At 41.9% G+C, this 16,762-nt stretch overlaps 1 protein-coding gene across 23 annotated transcripts in view; it reads left to right on the forward strand.

The window, feature by feature from the left end:
- Window positions 1–16,762, forward strand: part of PLEKHA5 (pleckstrin homology domain containing A5) — a 991,819-nt gene that overhangs the window by 400,249 nt on the left and 574,808 nt on the right. For all 23 annotated transcript variants that reach the window (XM_069228492.1, XM_069228488.1, XM_069228489.1 and 20 more), the window contains one exon: window positions 706–789. In XM_069228492.1, coding sequence (XP_069084593.1) covers window positions 706–789 — 84 coding nt within the window. The remainder of the gene's footprint in view (window positions 1–705; window positions 790–16,762) is intronic.

Genomic DNA, 16,762 nt, shown 5'->3' on the forward strand with positions numbered 1-16,762 from the left:
ATTTTCCCTTCTCTCTGGATTACTAAAACATTGTCCACTCTTGCCTTCTCATGGCACCAGGAAATACGCTTCCACAAGAGGTCCTTGGAAATGGTAAATAGAGCAAAAATATTCAGTTATTGCCAGCCAGTTAGATTCATTTCTGAAAAAGCCGAAGCACTGCAGATTTGACTTTGTGTTGCTTTATCCGCTGACAACTAAAGATTTCATTGTAAAACTACAATGTAACTGTTTGTGGCAAGTGAAGAGATGTGACTCCTACCAGGAGACATTTTGTGCTGATTCCTTGCCCACCTGATTGTTTGTAAAATAGCGGGCTCCATTGCAAATCATTTACATGAGTTAAGGTCTGTTCACTGGACTTGTGCAAGTCTTGTCTTGCTTGGTGGAATTAGAAAATTACCAATTGTAACACTTTAACATGTTTTGTTATGTTAAAGAAATTGGTAAAATGAAAGGCTATTTGGCTACGTTTCGGTTAAGTTAGTGCTACGTTATGTAAGTATGATAATGTGCATGTCATTCGGTTTCATTGCATTTATTAAGGGCTTGGTTTTATGGCCGGGGTAGGGAGCTCCTCTGTGACTTGTGTTCCCTTGAAGACCCTCATGTTTCGCTTGCAACGTGTTGTACAGAAGCAGTGCGAAATGAGTGAACTGCCTGTTCATTTTAATATTCATTTTAATGTTTTGTTTCCCTTTACAGTCATAATGAACGGAAAGTGACGTGCAAGCATCCAGTAACAGGGCAGCCATCACAGGATAATTGTATTTTCGTTGTGAATGAACAGTAAGTTAAAATTTCATCGCAAAGTAATCGTTTTTTGGCTTATTTGCATTTTTTACACTGCACAGCTTTCTGTTGCTCACTAATCTTTTCAACATCATTATGCTATTGATGGTGGGAGATACTGAAGAACATGGGAGGAGTAGTGGCGGGCAGAACTCGTAGAGTGTCACTTTGTGGAATTCCACAGAGTTACATTAAAAACTCTGAGTTCTGCGAATGGGTGGAATTCGGGCACACCAACTGATTTTCAGCACCAGGAGATTGTACATACTGTAAAATCAGTGCAAACTGCACCACATGATGTGCCAGAGGGCTGTGCTTCTTCCTGCCTCTTTTCTACTCGAGCGAAAGCTTTCTCAATGTGCACGGTCACGACTAGCCACGACCGCTCGCGTTGTGAAATCTCTCTGGGAGGTTTTCTGGCGCTCAAAAATCACGCTAGGGAATGCAGATTCTCACTCCCCAACTTAACTTTGGTGAGTGAAAGCGAGTTAGAAGACAGGAGTAACCTTTACCAATGACAAGATAATTCAGGGCTCCCAGTCTTCATGCTGCAGCCACATGTAAGGCCTTGCTGTTAATGATTGAGGTCAATTTCAGAAAGTAATTATTTAGGGCCTCATTATGAGGCTGGCGGTCACACCACTGCCAGCCTTGTGGTGGTGGTCTGACAGCCAGACAGCGGTCTGACAGGTGATGGTTTCACCACCATGGAAAGGCTGGTGGAGAACAGGTGCAGGGGGCTAAAGAGGGTGCTTGCAGACAGTGTGCATTCCGAGGGTGCTGAACAGCCAGCTGTGCCACAAGATAGCACTCTGCTCCTTTAAGGGAGCAAAGTGCTATCTCATAGCAGTGTTCCCACCCGCCAGACCGGTGGGAACGCTCTATTTCAAAGTCTTCACTAGTTAGACAGGTCAGGGCAGCAGAAACCTTAAAATAGGGTGTTGTGGGGGGCTGTGGCTCCATGGCCATGGTGTCCTCCCTATGAGTTTGGCGGTCCCATGTGGGGACCGCCAAACTCGTAATGGGCCCCTTAGTTGTGTTTCAAAACAAATTCCATAAATTTTGTTAAGTGTTGATTAGATATGGGGCAGAACATATTATATCTTCTAAATCACCATCAGTGCACTAGTTGCCACAAAATGATAGTTTAGAGTTGCCCAACTTTGCACCAATTTTTTATACTTTTTCAGCAATTAGAAGAATGTGATGGGTTTAACTTGAACTTGATGTAGGCTGAACTAATTAAAGAATGATGTGATGTCTCAAATTTCACCTGCATTTCAAACTGAAAACAGAGGTTTCATCATTCCAGGCCGGATCATGCTTTTAAAAGAAATCCTCCCAAAACAAAGTATATAGTTGTAACTGGGTCCTTGAACATCCTCCAAAGCATGAGTCTAAGGGACAGTATTGTGGGCTTTACACAGTCCAGCCGCTGCAGTTGCTACTGTGTCTCCAGGGTTTCACATGGATGGGTATCATTTTTTAGGTCTGGCTTGACATCACAGCTTGCTGCATGACATTATCAACAATTCTTTAAAATATAAATAAGATGGCCTCCTAGATGATTATTACTCCCTCAACTGATATTATTGGGTATTTGGTGCATGTTTTTGTCTTCTAGGAAGTGCTTCAATTGGAATGCATGATGCACTAGTTTATTTCTAAAAAGTACACAGTCGTCATAGTTTCACATTGCTTATAGGCATTCTGAACAGAAAGCAGTCATTGTATGGTTCTTTTTTTCTCAGCATTTGCAACTACATAGGGCAGGATTTAATGTGATAAACAGCACTTATATTGCGACTCCCTTCAGGAGACATTTTATGCTGATTCTTGCCCACCTGATTGTACAGAAGGAATATTTAGCTCTGTAGACCTAATTGTACAAAATGAGGCCAATGTTCTGCTGCACACCCAGATCACTTTCATACTGCAGTCTGTGCAAACCACAGTAAAAAGAGCATCTCGCTTAAAGCTTCATGCCCGCATCATAATATAATCCTGGGTACAAATCCAGACACGTCCATTTTGCTGAAGTGCATGCTGCTTCCAATGTGGTGTTAGCTTAATGTGCAATCTCTCGTCACGGAGGCACATTAGACCTGCAGCTAGTGTCTACACAGATAAATAATGGACGGAGTCACCCTCTTCCGTTGTCATTTCCTCACTCCGTAGAACAAATAAATAGCATTGTAGATAATCCTCCTAAGGGTCAGCTTTTTAAGCTTTCAATGGTAGAATAAGAATGTTCTAATGAATGGGAATTACCGTAAAAGAGCAGTTTTTTCTATTATTGGTATAGGCAGTAAACCAGACACTACCACAGTTAGAAAAGCGCAACAAATCCATGTCACACATAATCAAACTGTACATACTCAGGGTAACTAAAGCAGTGACTAGATGGGGAAAGATAGGAAATGGATTTAGAGGAACAATTATTAGATGCACGGTGTGTGTGGAGAGCAGGACAATCTCTAGAATAGCAATGCTTACACTCACATACTATAAATCTATGCATAAATGGTATATTTGCTCCCATATGAGATATTCCCCTTTAACAGAAACAATACCCAAGTAGAGATGTGACCAAATACCTCAACCCCTAACAGAATTACTTGTAAATATTGTCTAAAAGTGTTGGTTTTACTGTTGCCAAGGATGCCTATAACATGCCAGGATTGCCTATAATATGCCAATAATGCTCACCAGTATATCAGAGGCACCACTTTGTCAAGGCTGGACACCATAACAGCCAGGATGCTCACAGTAGATCAGCAATAGCCTTTATGATGCCAGGGTCAGCCTCCGGTATGTCAGAGGTGGCCACAATTAGGTCAGTCATGCTAACAACATGTCTGTGATGGCTGCCAGAATGCAAAACCACATCAGGAAGAATGCCTAAAATATGCCTCGAATTACCATTATTATGCCAGGGCCACTTTTAAGTCAGATGTAGTTGTCAGTGATGAATCAGTATGGTAGGAAACGACATACATTTGGTTGCCCTTGACACGAGGCATATCACTGTTTATCACGAAGAAAAACAATGCCAAACACACACTCGGACACACACATGCGTCAATACCCCTGAGCTAGACAATCCGCTGTGCAGGCCTGTAGCCAGACTGGTATGTGGTATGCTGGTTGGGTAAAGAGTGAAAGACTGGGTGTTGCTTTTATCCCTTGCCAGTTGATTTGAAGACCAAACAAAAAAATACCTTTGTTTGCCGAATTAGACTGGCACCCTGTAGGGTGAGTGCTTCACATATGCTTACTGCAACAGCTTTACCGCTTTAGGTCTCTCATCCGCTTGAGGAAGAAACATGCCATATAGTTAGTCAATGTGTTACAGCACATTGGCTGTAGCAACGCCCCCTTCTGCTGTGGTGGTGTACACGAATCTGCTCTGAAGAAGGCAGATCAGAGATACTACACCATCTTTTTTAACTCTGTGGTGCATGTACCTTTCATGAAGAGGCCACTGAAGTATGCCCTACGCAATTGGCATCTATGCTGCAAGCATCCAAATTTGTCAGTAGCAGCACTGCCTTCCGCTGCTACGGCTTAAGGAAATCAACCTTATAGTGAGCAGCTCAGAGTGATAGCACCACCATCTCGATAAGTGTCACAGTGCATGTTCTACACTGCTAATGGCTTGATAGGGCAAGTGCTCTGAAATGGTGTTCCCGCTGCTGGTACCTGCTTCTAGGTTATGCCAATCCAGCAGGTAAAGGTTCTTGTGTAGTTTGGGAGACTTGTCTGGTATCGCATAGTTTGGAGGCAGTTGTGTGGTGGCACAGGTTCTTCACTGGAGCCCTGGGATCAGGTGGCCATCTTCTCGGACGCAAGCCACATTTGCCACAGGTTTTCACACAAGTTAAATATAAATGATTTGACCACTTTGAGAAAACGTGGATCTCTCTATTTCTGAAATATAAAGCACAAATAGTTATTTTGGAAGAAACCAATAGTTCGATGGCATCTGTCGCTGTAGATACACATGGTATGCATGAGCTCGCCATCTGGTGTTGGGTCGGAGTGTTACAAGTTGTTTTTCTTCGAAGAAGTGTTTTCGAGTCACGGGACCGAGTGACTCCACCTTCTGTGCTCATTGCGCATGGGCGTCGACTCCATCTTCGATTGTTTTCTTTCCGCCATCGGGTTCGGACGTGTTCATGTCGCTCCGAGTTTCGGAACGGAAAGATAGCTGAAGACGGAAGATTTTCGACGGTATCGTTGCGATCCGGTTACAGATAGACACATACGACGACGCGTTGAACATCGAAGCGCTTCGGTGCCCTTCGGGGTAGATTTCGGCACCCCGTCGGGGCCTAGTCGGCCCGACCGCGTGGAGGACAACGCCGATGGATCGGACCCCGTTTCGATTCTGCCCCGAATGCCACAACAAATATCCTTATACGGACCTGCACTCGGTCTGTAATCTGTGCCTGTCACCCGAGCACAGTGAAGAATCCTGCGAGGCCTGTCGGGCGTTCCGGTCCCGAAAAACTCTGCGCGACCGTCGAGCGAGAAGACTGCAGATGGCGTCCACGCCAAAAGAGCGTCGACAGTTCGAGACAGAAGAAGAACAGGAGGAATCCTTTTCCATCCAGGATTCAGACTCCGACGAGCTACACTCTACAAGAACTGTGAGTAAGACGTCGAGATCAAACCCTAAAAAAGGAAAGAAGGCCCAGGGGACGCCACTGCCAACCGGCCATGGCTCCACCCAAATTCTCGGTGACCAACAATCGGCACCGAAAAAGGCCCATTCAGTGTCGAGATCGTCCGACTTCGGTCGAGACACCGGCACGCAGCCTCCTCGGGACCGAGAGAGTGCTAAACAGAAGCATCGACACCGAGAGTTCGGTGTCGACACCGATCGACGCCGAGACAGTGGCGCCGAAGACCATAGAGGCCAAGAATTTTCGGCACAGAAAAAGAGGAAGGTTACCTCGGAGCCGAAAAAACAATCGACAGGGCTTTCGGAGCCGAAAAAAGCGACATCAGACCCTGTTTCTGGCTCCTATACCGAAGAGCATTCTATGTCTTCTCAAATGAAGAAACATAGATTTGAACAAGAACTGCAATCCACTGACGTGGATCACACGCAAAAGCGTATCTTTATTCAGCAGGGGACTGGGAAGATCAGTACCCTTCCACCTGTCAAACGAAAGAGAACGCTTCAGTTTACTCCTCAGCAACAAACAACACAAAAGGTAACACCTCCTCCCTCGCCTCCACCTGTAACTCCGGCTTCGCCAACTTACACCCCGTCACATTCGCCAGCTCACACCGCCATGAGCCACGACGACCAAGATCAGGATGCGTGGGACTTGTACGACGCACCAGTGTCTGATAACAGCCCAGACACATACCCAACTAGGCCATCACCACCGGAAGACAGCACAGCCTACTCACAAGTGGTGGCTAGAGCAGCTCTATTCCATAATGTGGAACTACACTCGGAACAAGTAGAGGATGATTTTTTATTTAACACCCTCTCCTCAACCCACAGCTCCTACCAAAGCCTGCCGATGCTCCCAGGCATGCTACGCCATGCAAAGGACATTTTCAAGGAGCCAGTTAAAAGTAGGGCAGTGACGCCTAGGGTGGACAAAAAGTATAAGGCGCCTCCTACGGACCCTGTCTTCATCACCTCTCAGCTGCCACCAGACTCTGTGGTGGTAGGGGCTGCCAGAAAACGGGCAAACTCACACACTTCTGGGGATGCACCTCCCCCAGATAAAGAAAGTAGGAAGTTCGATGCAGCCGGGAAGAGGGTTGCTGTCCAAGCAGCAAACCAGTGGCGCATCGCAAATTCACAAGCGCTGCTAGCGCGATACGACAGAGCCCACTGGGATGAGATGCAGCATCTCATTGAACATCTCCCAAAAGATCTGCAAAAAAGAGCAAAACAGGTTGTTGAGGAGGGTCAAAACATTTCCAACAATCAAATACGCTCCTCCATGGATGCAGCAGACACGGCCGCAAGAACCATTAATACGTCGGTTACCATCCGTAGGCACGCATGGCTCAGAACGTCTGGATTCAAGCCAGAAATTCAGCAGGCAGTGCTTAACATGCCAGTAAACGAGAAACTTCTGTTCGGTCCGGAGGTCGACACAGCTATAGAAAAGCTCAAGAAGGACACTGACACTGCCAAGGCCATGGGCGCACTCTACTCCCCGCAGAGCAGAGGATCTTATAACACCTTCCGCAAAACACCTTTTAGAGGAGGGTTTCGGGGTCAGGCCACACAAGCTAGCACCTCACAGTCCGCACCGCCCACCTACCAGGGACAGTACAGAGGAGGTTTTCGGGGCCAGTATAGAGGGGGGCAATTTCCTAGGAATAGAGGAAGATTTCAAAGCCCCAAAACCACTACCAACAAGCAGTGACTCACACGTCACTCACCCCTCCCACACAACACCAGTGGGGGGGAGGATACATCAATATTACGAAGCATGGGACAAAATAACTACAGATACATGGGTCCTAGCAATTATCCAACATGGTTATTGCATAGAATTCATGCAATTCCCTCCAGACATACCACCAAAATCACAAAATTTATCAAAATACCATTCACAACTTCTAGAGATAGAAGTTCAAGCACTACTGCAAAAAAATGCAATAGAATTAGTACCAAGCACACAAATAAACACAGGAGTTTATTCACTGTACTTCTTGATACCAAAAAAGGACGAAACACTGAGACCAATTCTAGACCTCAGGGTAGTAAACACATTCATCAAATCAGACCACTTTCACATGGTCACACTACAAGAAGTGTTACCATTGCTCAGAAAACACGACTACATGACAACCCTAGACCTCAAGGACGCATATTTCCATATACCAATCCATCAATCACACAGGAAATATCTAAGGTTTGTATTCAAAGGAATACATTACCAATTCAAAGTATTGCCTTTTGGTTTAACAACCGCTCCAAGAGTATTCACAAAGTGCCTAGCAGTAGTCGCTGCACACATCAGAAGGCAGCAAATACATGTGTTCCCGTATCTAGACGACTGGCTAATCAAAACCAGTTCGCTCACACAATGCTCACACCACACAAATCAAGTCATACAAACCCTCTACAATTTAGGGTTCACCGTCAACTTTGCAAAATCAAACATTCTGCCAAGCAAAGTACAGCAATATCTAGGAGCCATAATAAACACGACAAAAGGAGTAGCAACGCCAACTCCACAAAGGATCCACAATTTCAACAGGGTCATTCAACACATGTCTCCAAACCAAACAATACAAGCAAGAACAATACTACAGCTCCTAGGCATGATGTCCTCATGCATAGCCATTGTCCCAAACGCAAGACTGCACATGAGGCCCTTACAACAGTGCCTAGCCTCACAGTGGTCTCAAGCACAGGGTCACCTTCTAGATCTGGTGTTGCTAGACCGCCAAACTTACCTATCGCTTCTATGGTGGAACAGTATAAATTTAAACATAGGGCGGCCTTTCCAAGACCCAGTGCCACAGTACGTAATAACAACAGATGCTTCCATGACAGGGTGGGGAGCACATCTCAATCAACACAACATAAGAGGACAATGGAACATACATCAAACAAAACTGCATATAAATCATCTAGAATTATTAGCAGTTTTTCAAGCACTAAAAGCTTTCCAACCAATCATAACCCACAAATACATCCTTGTCAAAACAGACAACATGACAACGATGTATTATCTAAACAAACAAGGAGGAACACATTCAACGCAGTTAAGCTTGTTAGCTCAAAAAATATGGAAGTGGGCAGTCCACCATCAAATTGGTCTAATAGCACAGTTTATTCCGGGGATCCAGAATCAGCTGGCAGACAATCTCTCTCGAGATCACCAGCAAGTCCACGAATGGGAAATCCACCCACAAATTCTGAACACCTACTTCACACTCTGGGGAACACCACAAATAGACTTATTTGCAACAAAAGAGAACGCAAAATGCCAAAACTTCGCGTCCAGATACCCACACAAGCAATCCCAAGGCAATGCCCTATGGATGAACTGGTCAGGAATATTTGCTTACGCTTTTCCTCCTCTCCCTCTCCTTCCTTACCTAGTAAACAAATTGAGTCAAAACAAACTCAAACTCATTTTAATAGCACCAACGTGGGCAAGACAACCCTGGTACACAACACTGCTAGATCTGTCTGTAGTACCACACATCAAACTGCCCAACAAACCAGATCTGTTAACGCAACACAACCAACAGATCAGACACCCGGACCCAGCATCGCTGAATCTAGCAATCTGGCTCCTGAAATCCTAGAATTCGGACACTTACAACTTAGCCAAGAGTGTATGGAAGTCATAAAGCAGGCCAGAAGGCCATCCACTAGACACTGCTACGCAAGTAAGTGGAAAAGATTTGTTTGGTACTGCCATCATAATCAGATACAACCACTAGAGGCAACTCCAAAACATATAGTAAATTACTTGCTCCATTTACAAAAAGCAAAGCTAGCCTTCTCTTCTATTAAAATACACCTTGCAGCAATATCTGCATACCTGCAAACTACATATTCAACTTCCTTGTATAGGATACCAGTTATCAAAGCATTCATAGAAGGGCTTAAAAGAATTATACCACCAAGAACACCACCTGTTCCTTCATGGAACCTAAACGTGGTTCTAACAAGACTCATGGGCCCACCCTTCGAACCCATGCACTCTTGCGGAATACAATTCCTCACCTGGAAAGTTGCCTTTCTCATCGCCATTACATCTCTAAGAAGAGTAAGGGAAATTCAAGCGTTCACAACACAAGAGCCTTTTATACAAATACATAAAAATAAGGTCGTCCTACGACCTAATCCAAAATTTTTACCAAAAGTTATTTCTCCATTCCATCTAAATCAAACGGTAGAATTACCAGTATTCTTCCCACAGCCAGATTCTGTGGCTGAAAGAGCACTACATACATTAGATGTCAAAAGAGCATTAATGTACTACATTGACAGAACGAAGAACATCAGAAAAACTAAACAGCTATTTATTGCATTCCAAAAACCTCATGCAGGTAACCCAATATCAAAACAAGGTATAGCCAGATGGATAGTTAAATGCATCCAAATCTGCTACCTTAAAGCAAAAAGACAACTGCCCATTACTCCCAGGGCACATTCAACAAGGAAAAAAGGTGCTTCAATGGCCTTTTTAGGAAACATCCCAATGCAAGAAATATGTAAGGCAGCCACTTGGTCTACGCCTCACACATTCACCAAACACTACTGTATAGATGTGCTATCCGCACAACAAGCTACAGTAGGTCAAGCTGTATTAAGAACTCTATTTCAGACAACTTCTACTCCTACAGGCTAAACCACCGCTTATGGGGAACTAACTGCTTACTAGTCTATGCATACCATGTGTATCTACAGCGACAGATGCCATCGAACTGAAAATGTCACTTACCCAGTGTACATCTGTTCGTGGCATCAGTCGCTGAGATTCACATGGACCCACCCACCTCCCCGGAAGCCTGTAGCAGTTCAGAAGTTACCTTCAATTTTGTACATTTGTATATATATTACTTAATCCTTTAATAGGTACATACTTACATTTTTCATTGCGCGGGCACTATTACTATAGTACAACTCCTACCTCACCCTCTGCGGGGAAAACAATCGAAGATGGAGTCGACGCCCATGCGCAATGAGCACAGAAGGTGGAGTCACTCGGTCCCGTGACTCGAAAACACTTCTTCGAAGAAAAACAACTTGTAACACTCCGACCCAACACCAGATGGCGAGCTCATGCATACCATGTGAATCTCAGCGACTGATGCCACGAACAGATGTACACTGGGTAAGTGACATTTTCATTTCAGTACATATGGAGGAAGAACTTACATAGGAACAGCTTTAAGCTGGATTCACGGCATTCTGGCATGAAAGGGAATTTTATAAATGCACACACGTATTTTAGGGGACTCCATCACTTCGGTTTACTATTATGGTCCTGTGTTTGATGACTCTGAAGCCCTAATTTCGCTAAAAGTACCTCTTGCATCCTAATTTTAGGGGGCAATCTTAATATTGCATACACCGATCTGCACTCTTTTGGTTTCCACACCAGTGCTAAAATCTCAAAAAGAAGTTATGCATCAAGTTGGTGATTTAATTAATTATTATAATTTAACCGATTAGTGGGAGAAGCACTGCTGATATAATGATATAAGAACAATGAAGAGTAGTTAAGTAAATGGCCTGACAAGCACGTTTCGACACTGAGATACCAGGTATGCACATGTGCAGCAAATTATATTTAAATTAATAGAAAAAAAACTTTCTTAAAGGCACATTAATGTAGACATGTTGATAAAGTATTGATAGTCAAATACTTTCTTTATCAACCATTGTTTATTTTCTTAAGAAAAAATACATTTGCCATTAGATACATTTGTATTATTCTTATGTATCAGTGGTATCTAGAACAAACTTAACTTGAAATGGGACAAAAACAGCCAAAACATATTTTGCAGGATGTCAGCTTTTTAGGGTCCAGCAGGCGTTGCATGCGCTCGCGCAGGCATATCGCAGCGAGACGCTTTAGGGTTTAGAAAAGGGCCCGGAGCCCTGTCGACGTCACATCAGTGAGTTTCATTGGCTCGTGGGCTTGCCTGTTAAAATCTGCTTGCTTTCATTAGTCGAAGGCATGCATACGTCATGCCTTTTCCGGTGGCTAGCCCTCCTCGAGCGCATCGACCATGTACAGAAAACATGCGAGGCTCGCTGTTTTCGGTCCTGTTCATGGACTACTTTTTCTGTAATTTACTAGCGCGATTTCGCTTGGCAGAAGTCGAGCACTTTACATAGTTAATTGCACTTTTTCGGGTTATGTACATAAATGCACTTTTGCTGATAGGTGAAAAGTTGGGTTAGGAGTTTACAACGCGATCAGCTCTAACATGAGCAAACGCAAGACCCGTTGCATGCAAATGCTTGTTTATGGCTGCAGAGGTATATCAAAAGCATACCTAGAAAATGTTGAAACTAGCAAATCAAGTCAGTACGAAGCTATGACGTTTCAAACCACTAACTTAAGACTCTTGCTGTATAGTGTATTATGCTTGGCATTCAGCTGATTTATACCATGAGTTTTTTTTTTTTTGCATTAGACAAAATATTAATATAACTTATCACATGTCTAACTATGATACGATCCTTAGGTGGTTACAAAGCATGCCTATGCACAATTTAATGTACAAGATATGATAGAATTAAATTAACCCATTTTAGTAGATATATTGGATCAGCACATACGGTACCAATTGGAATTTGTGTGCTGCCACATAACAATAAATCATTAGTTATTCTAGAGTACATTCCTTATTACGGTTAATAGGATGTAGAAGGATGTGTACTTCATGTTTAGCCTTACTGTAACCCATATCTAGCTAGAAGACCCTTAAATGAGCACAACTTGATAAAAATGAATTAGAAAGCCTAGTTGTTGGAGAATAATATCCTGATGGAGTTTACCCATTTGTTTTTATAGCAAGAAGACTTATGGGCCAAAAACAACATTGTATTGAGGCGACTACTGATAGCATTTGATTGTTAGTTTGTACTTTGCGGTATTTGTATTTCACAAAGTGCTTTTGACAAACAAATTCACCTGCTGTCTATTGAAGGGTTGTTTATCTGGTTAAGGTACACAGGGCCTTCGAAGAGGATGCTGCTTAATCAGAACTGAGAACATTGTTCGATAAAGAACAAATTGTGCATGTTTCACAATATAGGCTATGGCTATGTGAAGAGAGAAGTAAAGCTTAGAAGGCTTTTTTGGCCCGGTAAGTCAAGAATAAGAAAATGAATAAAGCGATCTGATAGATGATAGAATGGTCTCTGTATGTAATAGGTTTTAACCAGAAGTGTATACCGAGATGCTAAATCTCTCTTAAGAGCTAGTGCATTTATTTTTCTAAGGTCTATCAATACTTTCTAAAAGCCATTCACCTATAGACATAGAAGAGGTAGAAATGATCGTTACTAAGTTGCCACCTGGAAAAGCTCCTCGGCCAGATGGCTTTGGAATCAAAATTTACAAAGTGTTTGATAAAGTTTCTAAATAAATTATACAACTGTCATAAGCTATTGCCAAAAAACTAGCATCTGAAGTTGGCAGTGTTGTGGAATTGGACCAGACTGGCCTCATACCTTGGCAGTGTGTTGCATATTCTTTGGTGCAGGATATCTCTTATTTAGCGGATCATAAGAAAGAGGGGCTCATTGTCTTTCTAGTCTCAGAGGAAGAATTTGACCTGGATACCTGGGACTTTTCACCGACAACCATGATCAGAATGGGAATTCCTCTTAGGTCTACCAGATCGATCACTCAGCCGTACTCTTGGGGACAGTTCACAACTTTATCATCATTTGAGTTAACTGGGAAGCAATTCTGGTCTGTTTTAGCAATAGGCAGGGGTGCCTTCTTCCCCATTCCGTTTCTCACTGAAATCCCATCAAACAGAATTCACAAGGAAACTTGTATACTCAAAATGCACAGCTGTCTTTATAATGACCCAAACATCAAACTGTACACTGATGTTGTAGCTTTGTATTTAGCAATAGAGACAATGTCACAAGGACCTGTGGATATTATAAACCAGTTCACCTCTGCATCTGGTTATAAAATTATTGTGCACAAAGATAAGCACTTCTCTATAGAGGTGAGCCAAGATCATCGCCTCCACAGTTCAATGTTTCTATTATGAATTAACCTATAGGTTCTTGAGTAAATTTGGACATGGCTAAGCTTTATGATTTAAACTATGTCCCATTGCTCAGTCTCAAATAATAAACAAATAGAGACAGCTCTCATTGGTAGCAATGGTCATTCACGTTCAAATAAGAATTTTATCTCAGTGCCTTTTCAAAGCCACCTTGCTGTGCAGTGAAAATATTTTTGAGTCTTTGAACAGCACCATCTCTCTTAATCTGGGCTACAAAGACAAGCCATGTAAGCGGTAAAACGTTGTGCTTAATTATTGCATGAAGAATAGGATTCATCTCATTTTGAAAAATATAATATTGTTGCTGCTTTAGAATATCTAAAGCACTTGATTAATCATGATTGGGCAAGTGGCCTAAAGATCAATGTACAATCAGAGAAATGGTAGGCCATGCTAGCTTGAATAAATTTTAAATTCTGTCTTCCAAGCACTATTAAACATCTGATTCTATATATTGGCACCTCTCAAAGATCTCAGGGCTTTTTTTGCTCAAGAGCTCCATCATACGTTATCACCATTGTGCTAAAGAAATCAATGTATGATAAGGCCTGGATAACTAAGGAGATCACTATTGTTTAAGGTTTAAGACCTCCCTAGAGTTACGCTATGTGTGTGTTTTTAAGTCAATTTTTGCTATTTTTCTTGCATATGTATGAAAAGGGTCCCTTTTACTGTGTTTTGTGTTAAGTAGTGGGACTACACTTTTCAAATCAAGAAATAACAACAGATTTGCTCAGAAATACATATGATCTGCAGAAAAGCTAAAATGCAGCAATCCCCTTAACGTTCATTATGGAAAATCACACTCCTATGAATCATTCATGGTATCTCAGGCCAGCCCCTGTTATCATTGGTGTGAGACTAAAATAAGCACATGAGCATATTTTTTAAATGCCTCTTGATACAAGCAGAATGAAGTAGCAGGGATGAGTTTGCTGATATCACCAATACATCCCTCAGTTGATATTGATAAGTTTTCTAAAGTTTGCGAACGCCAATGGAGTCTTGGCGCTAGTCCATACCTATTAGACAGCGATCTATGGGTGGAAACTTATTTTATTTAACTTTCAAATGAGTAAGTGAAGAGCCAGGTTTTGGGAAATTTTCTAAAACTAAGAAACTAATTAGATTGACCTCTTAGTTGTTCAGGGAAATTATTCCACAGATGGGATGTAATGTGGTTAAACCTTCTTCCACTGCATTTCGATCTCCTGATATTATCAACATTGACAGTCCTGGATTTGGTCGAGCGTAGTGACCTTACTGGGGTTGCACCAACTAAGATTCCTTTTTAGGTAATCTGGTGCAGTTCCATGCAAGGTTTTGTGAGCAAGACAGAGGCTTAAATCTGACTATTCTTCACCCGCAACCAGTGAAACTCTTGTTTTGTCCCTGACACTGATTAAAATGTTTGAGCAGTCTGGCTGCTTCATTTTGATGGTACTGAAGACTTTTCGAAGAAAGCTGATGAACACCTATATATAGGGCTTTAAAATAGTCCACTCTTGATAGCACAAGTGCTGTTATTACGGTCTTCTGTAGTTCAAATGGTATATACAAAGGTATATACAAATAGTTGTATATACCTTTTTACGCAATATAAAGAAACCGGTGGAAGTCAGATTATTTATCTGAGAGTTGAATGACAGATTGGAATCAAGTTATTCCCAAAATTCTTAACAAGAGTTACTAGTGTAGGGAAGAGTGCCTAGTGTTTGTGACCACCAAGATTGGTTCCAGGATGGTGATTTCTTCCTTAAAAAAGAAAAAAAAAAAAAAAGAACCTTGGTTCCTTCAGTGGTTTGCCTTTTTTTTTTGCTTTATTTCATGGTCAGCAACTTACCATGTTCACTTTTGTGGTATGTTGGTGGCCTGATGGGAAGTACTTAAATACCTCCTGACCCTCGCAGATAATAAATTGGAAAACCAAAATAAAGGCGGCACCCATTTGTGAAAAATGCAACTATGCCGGAATAGGCTTATCTAGAACGATGGGCAGGACCTGGGTCACTATGTTAAATCACATTGCTTACTGGTGAATATTGGAATCTGTGTCTATCACATGATAAAAGAATCATTAGCCATGAAGGCCTTCTGGGCCCCTGATGATGAAGTAGAAGATTGGTATCTGAATGTTTTTAAATCTGGTTCTATTCGGAAATATGCAGTTGGCCCTATGTTCAACAATTGCACATGCAGACCTTATGCCTACAGCGAACTGTTACCTAAATGATCTGTGTCTGCGCCCTCCTTTCTTATCCCTTTTTCTGTGTAATGTAGGTCTAGGGCTCCAGTTAGAGCTCTGGAAAATTGAATGCAATTTTGTTATTGACTTAAGATAATCCAGAGATTTTTGCTTACAGTTACTTCAAGATTTACTTTGACAATGATGTGGATGTACGCATGATAAACTAAATGGGTATCTTAGCCTACATGAGCTTATTTATTTGTATAAAGAGATATTTGATTACTTTCTTGGTACATATGTTTATATATATATATATATATATATATCATTCACCAAAAGGACTCGAATTACCGAGGCTCAAAAACGTGGCGGTCCGACCATGGCTTCGAGAAATGCCATAAAATGCAAAAGAAAAATCTTGTAAGGACAAGAAAGGTCAGGACACTTCCAGTATAATTTAAAGCTTTTTACTCTTTACAACGAATTTCCTCCCAACGCGTTTCAGCCGTAGCCTTGTTCACAGATGGGGGAGCTTGGCAGATTAGCATACAAATACCTACACTCAACAAAACTAAAGACAGACAAACACAGCATATGTATAGAGTGTCTTGAATAACATGGCAGCCATATTAGGCTAGTTTTTTTTATATGTACATAATATAACACACTCGTTGTATTGAAATTCCTTCTCTTACTATTTGTTTGGCCTATATATCAATACAATATTAATATTCACAAAATACTCAACATAGTATTATTATTAAAATACATATACCAAATAAATATCCAATTTTTTCAGATAGTTATATCTTACATATCGTGTTTATATATCCAGTGCACATACCTCATAACCCCAAAAATTAATTAAGCAAAAACCCTACAGGTGGAAAAATCACTACTAGTGCCAACAAAAGCAAATACATTCAAAAATATATATAGAACTGAAAACAATATATGTTACATAACTGTCATCTTTTACCCAGAGTAAATACTAATTAGCCTAGATGACTA

The sequence above is a fragment of the Pleurodeles waltl genome, chromosome 4_1 (assembly GCF_031143425.1).
Source record: "Pleurodeles waltl isolate 20211129_DDA chromosome 4_1, aPleWal1.hap1.20221129, whole genome shotgun sequence".
NCBI classification, from domain to species: Eukaryota; Metazoa; Chordata; class Amphibia; order Caudata; family Salamandridae; genus Pleurodeles; species Pleurodeles waltl.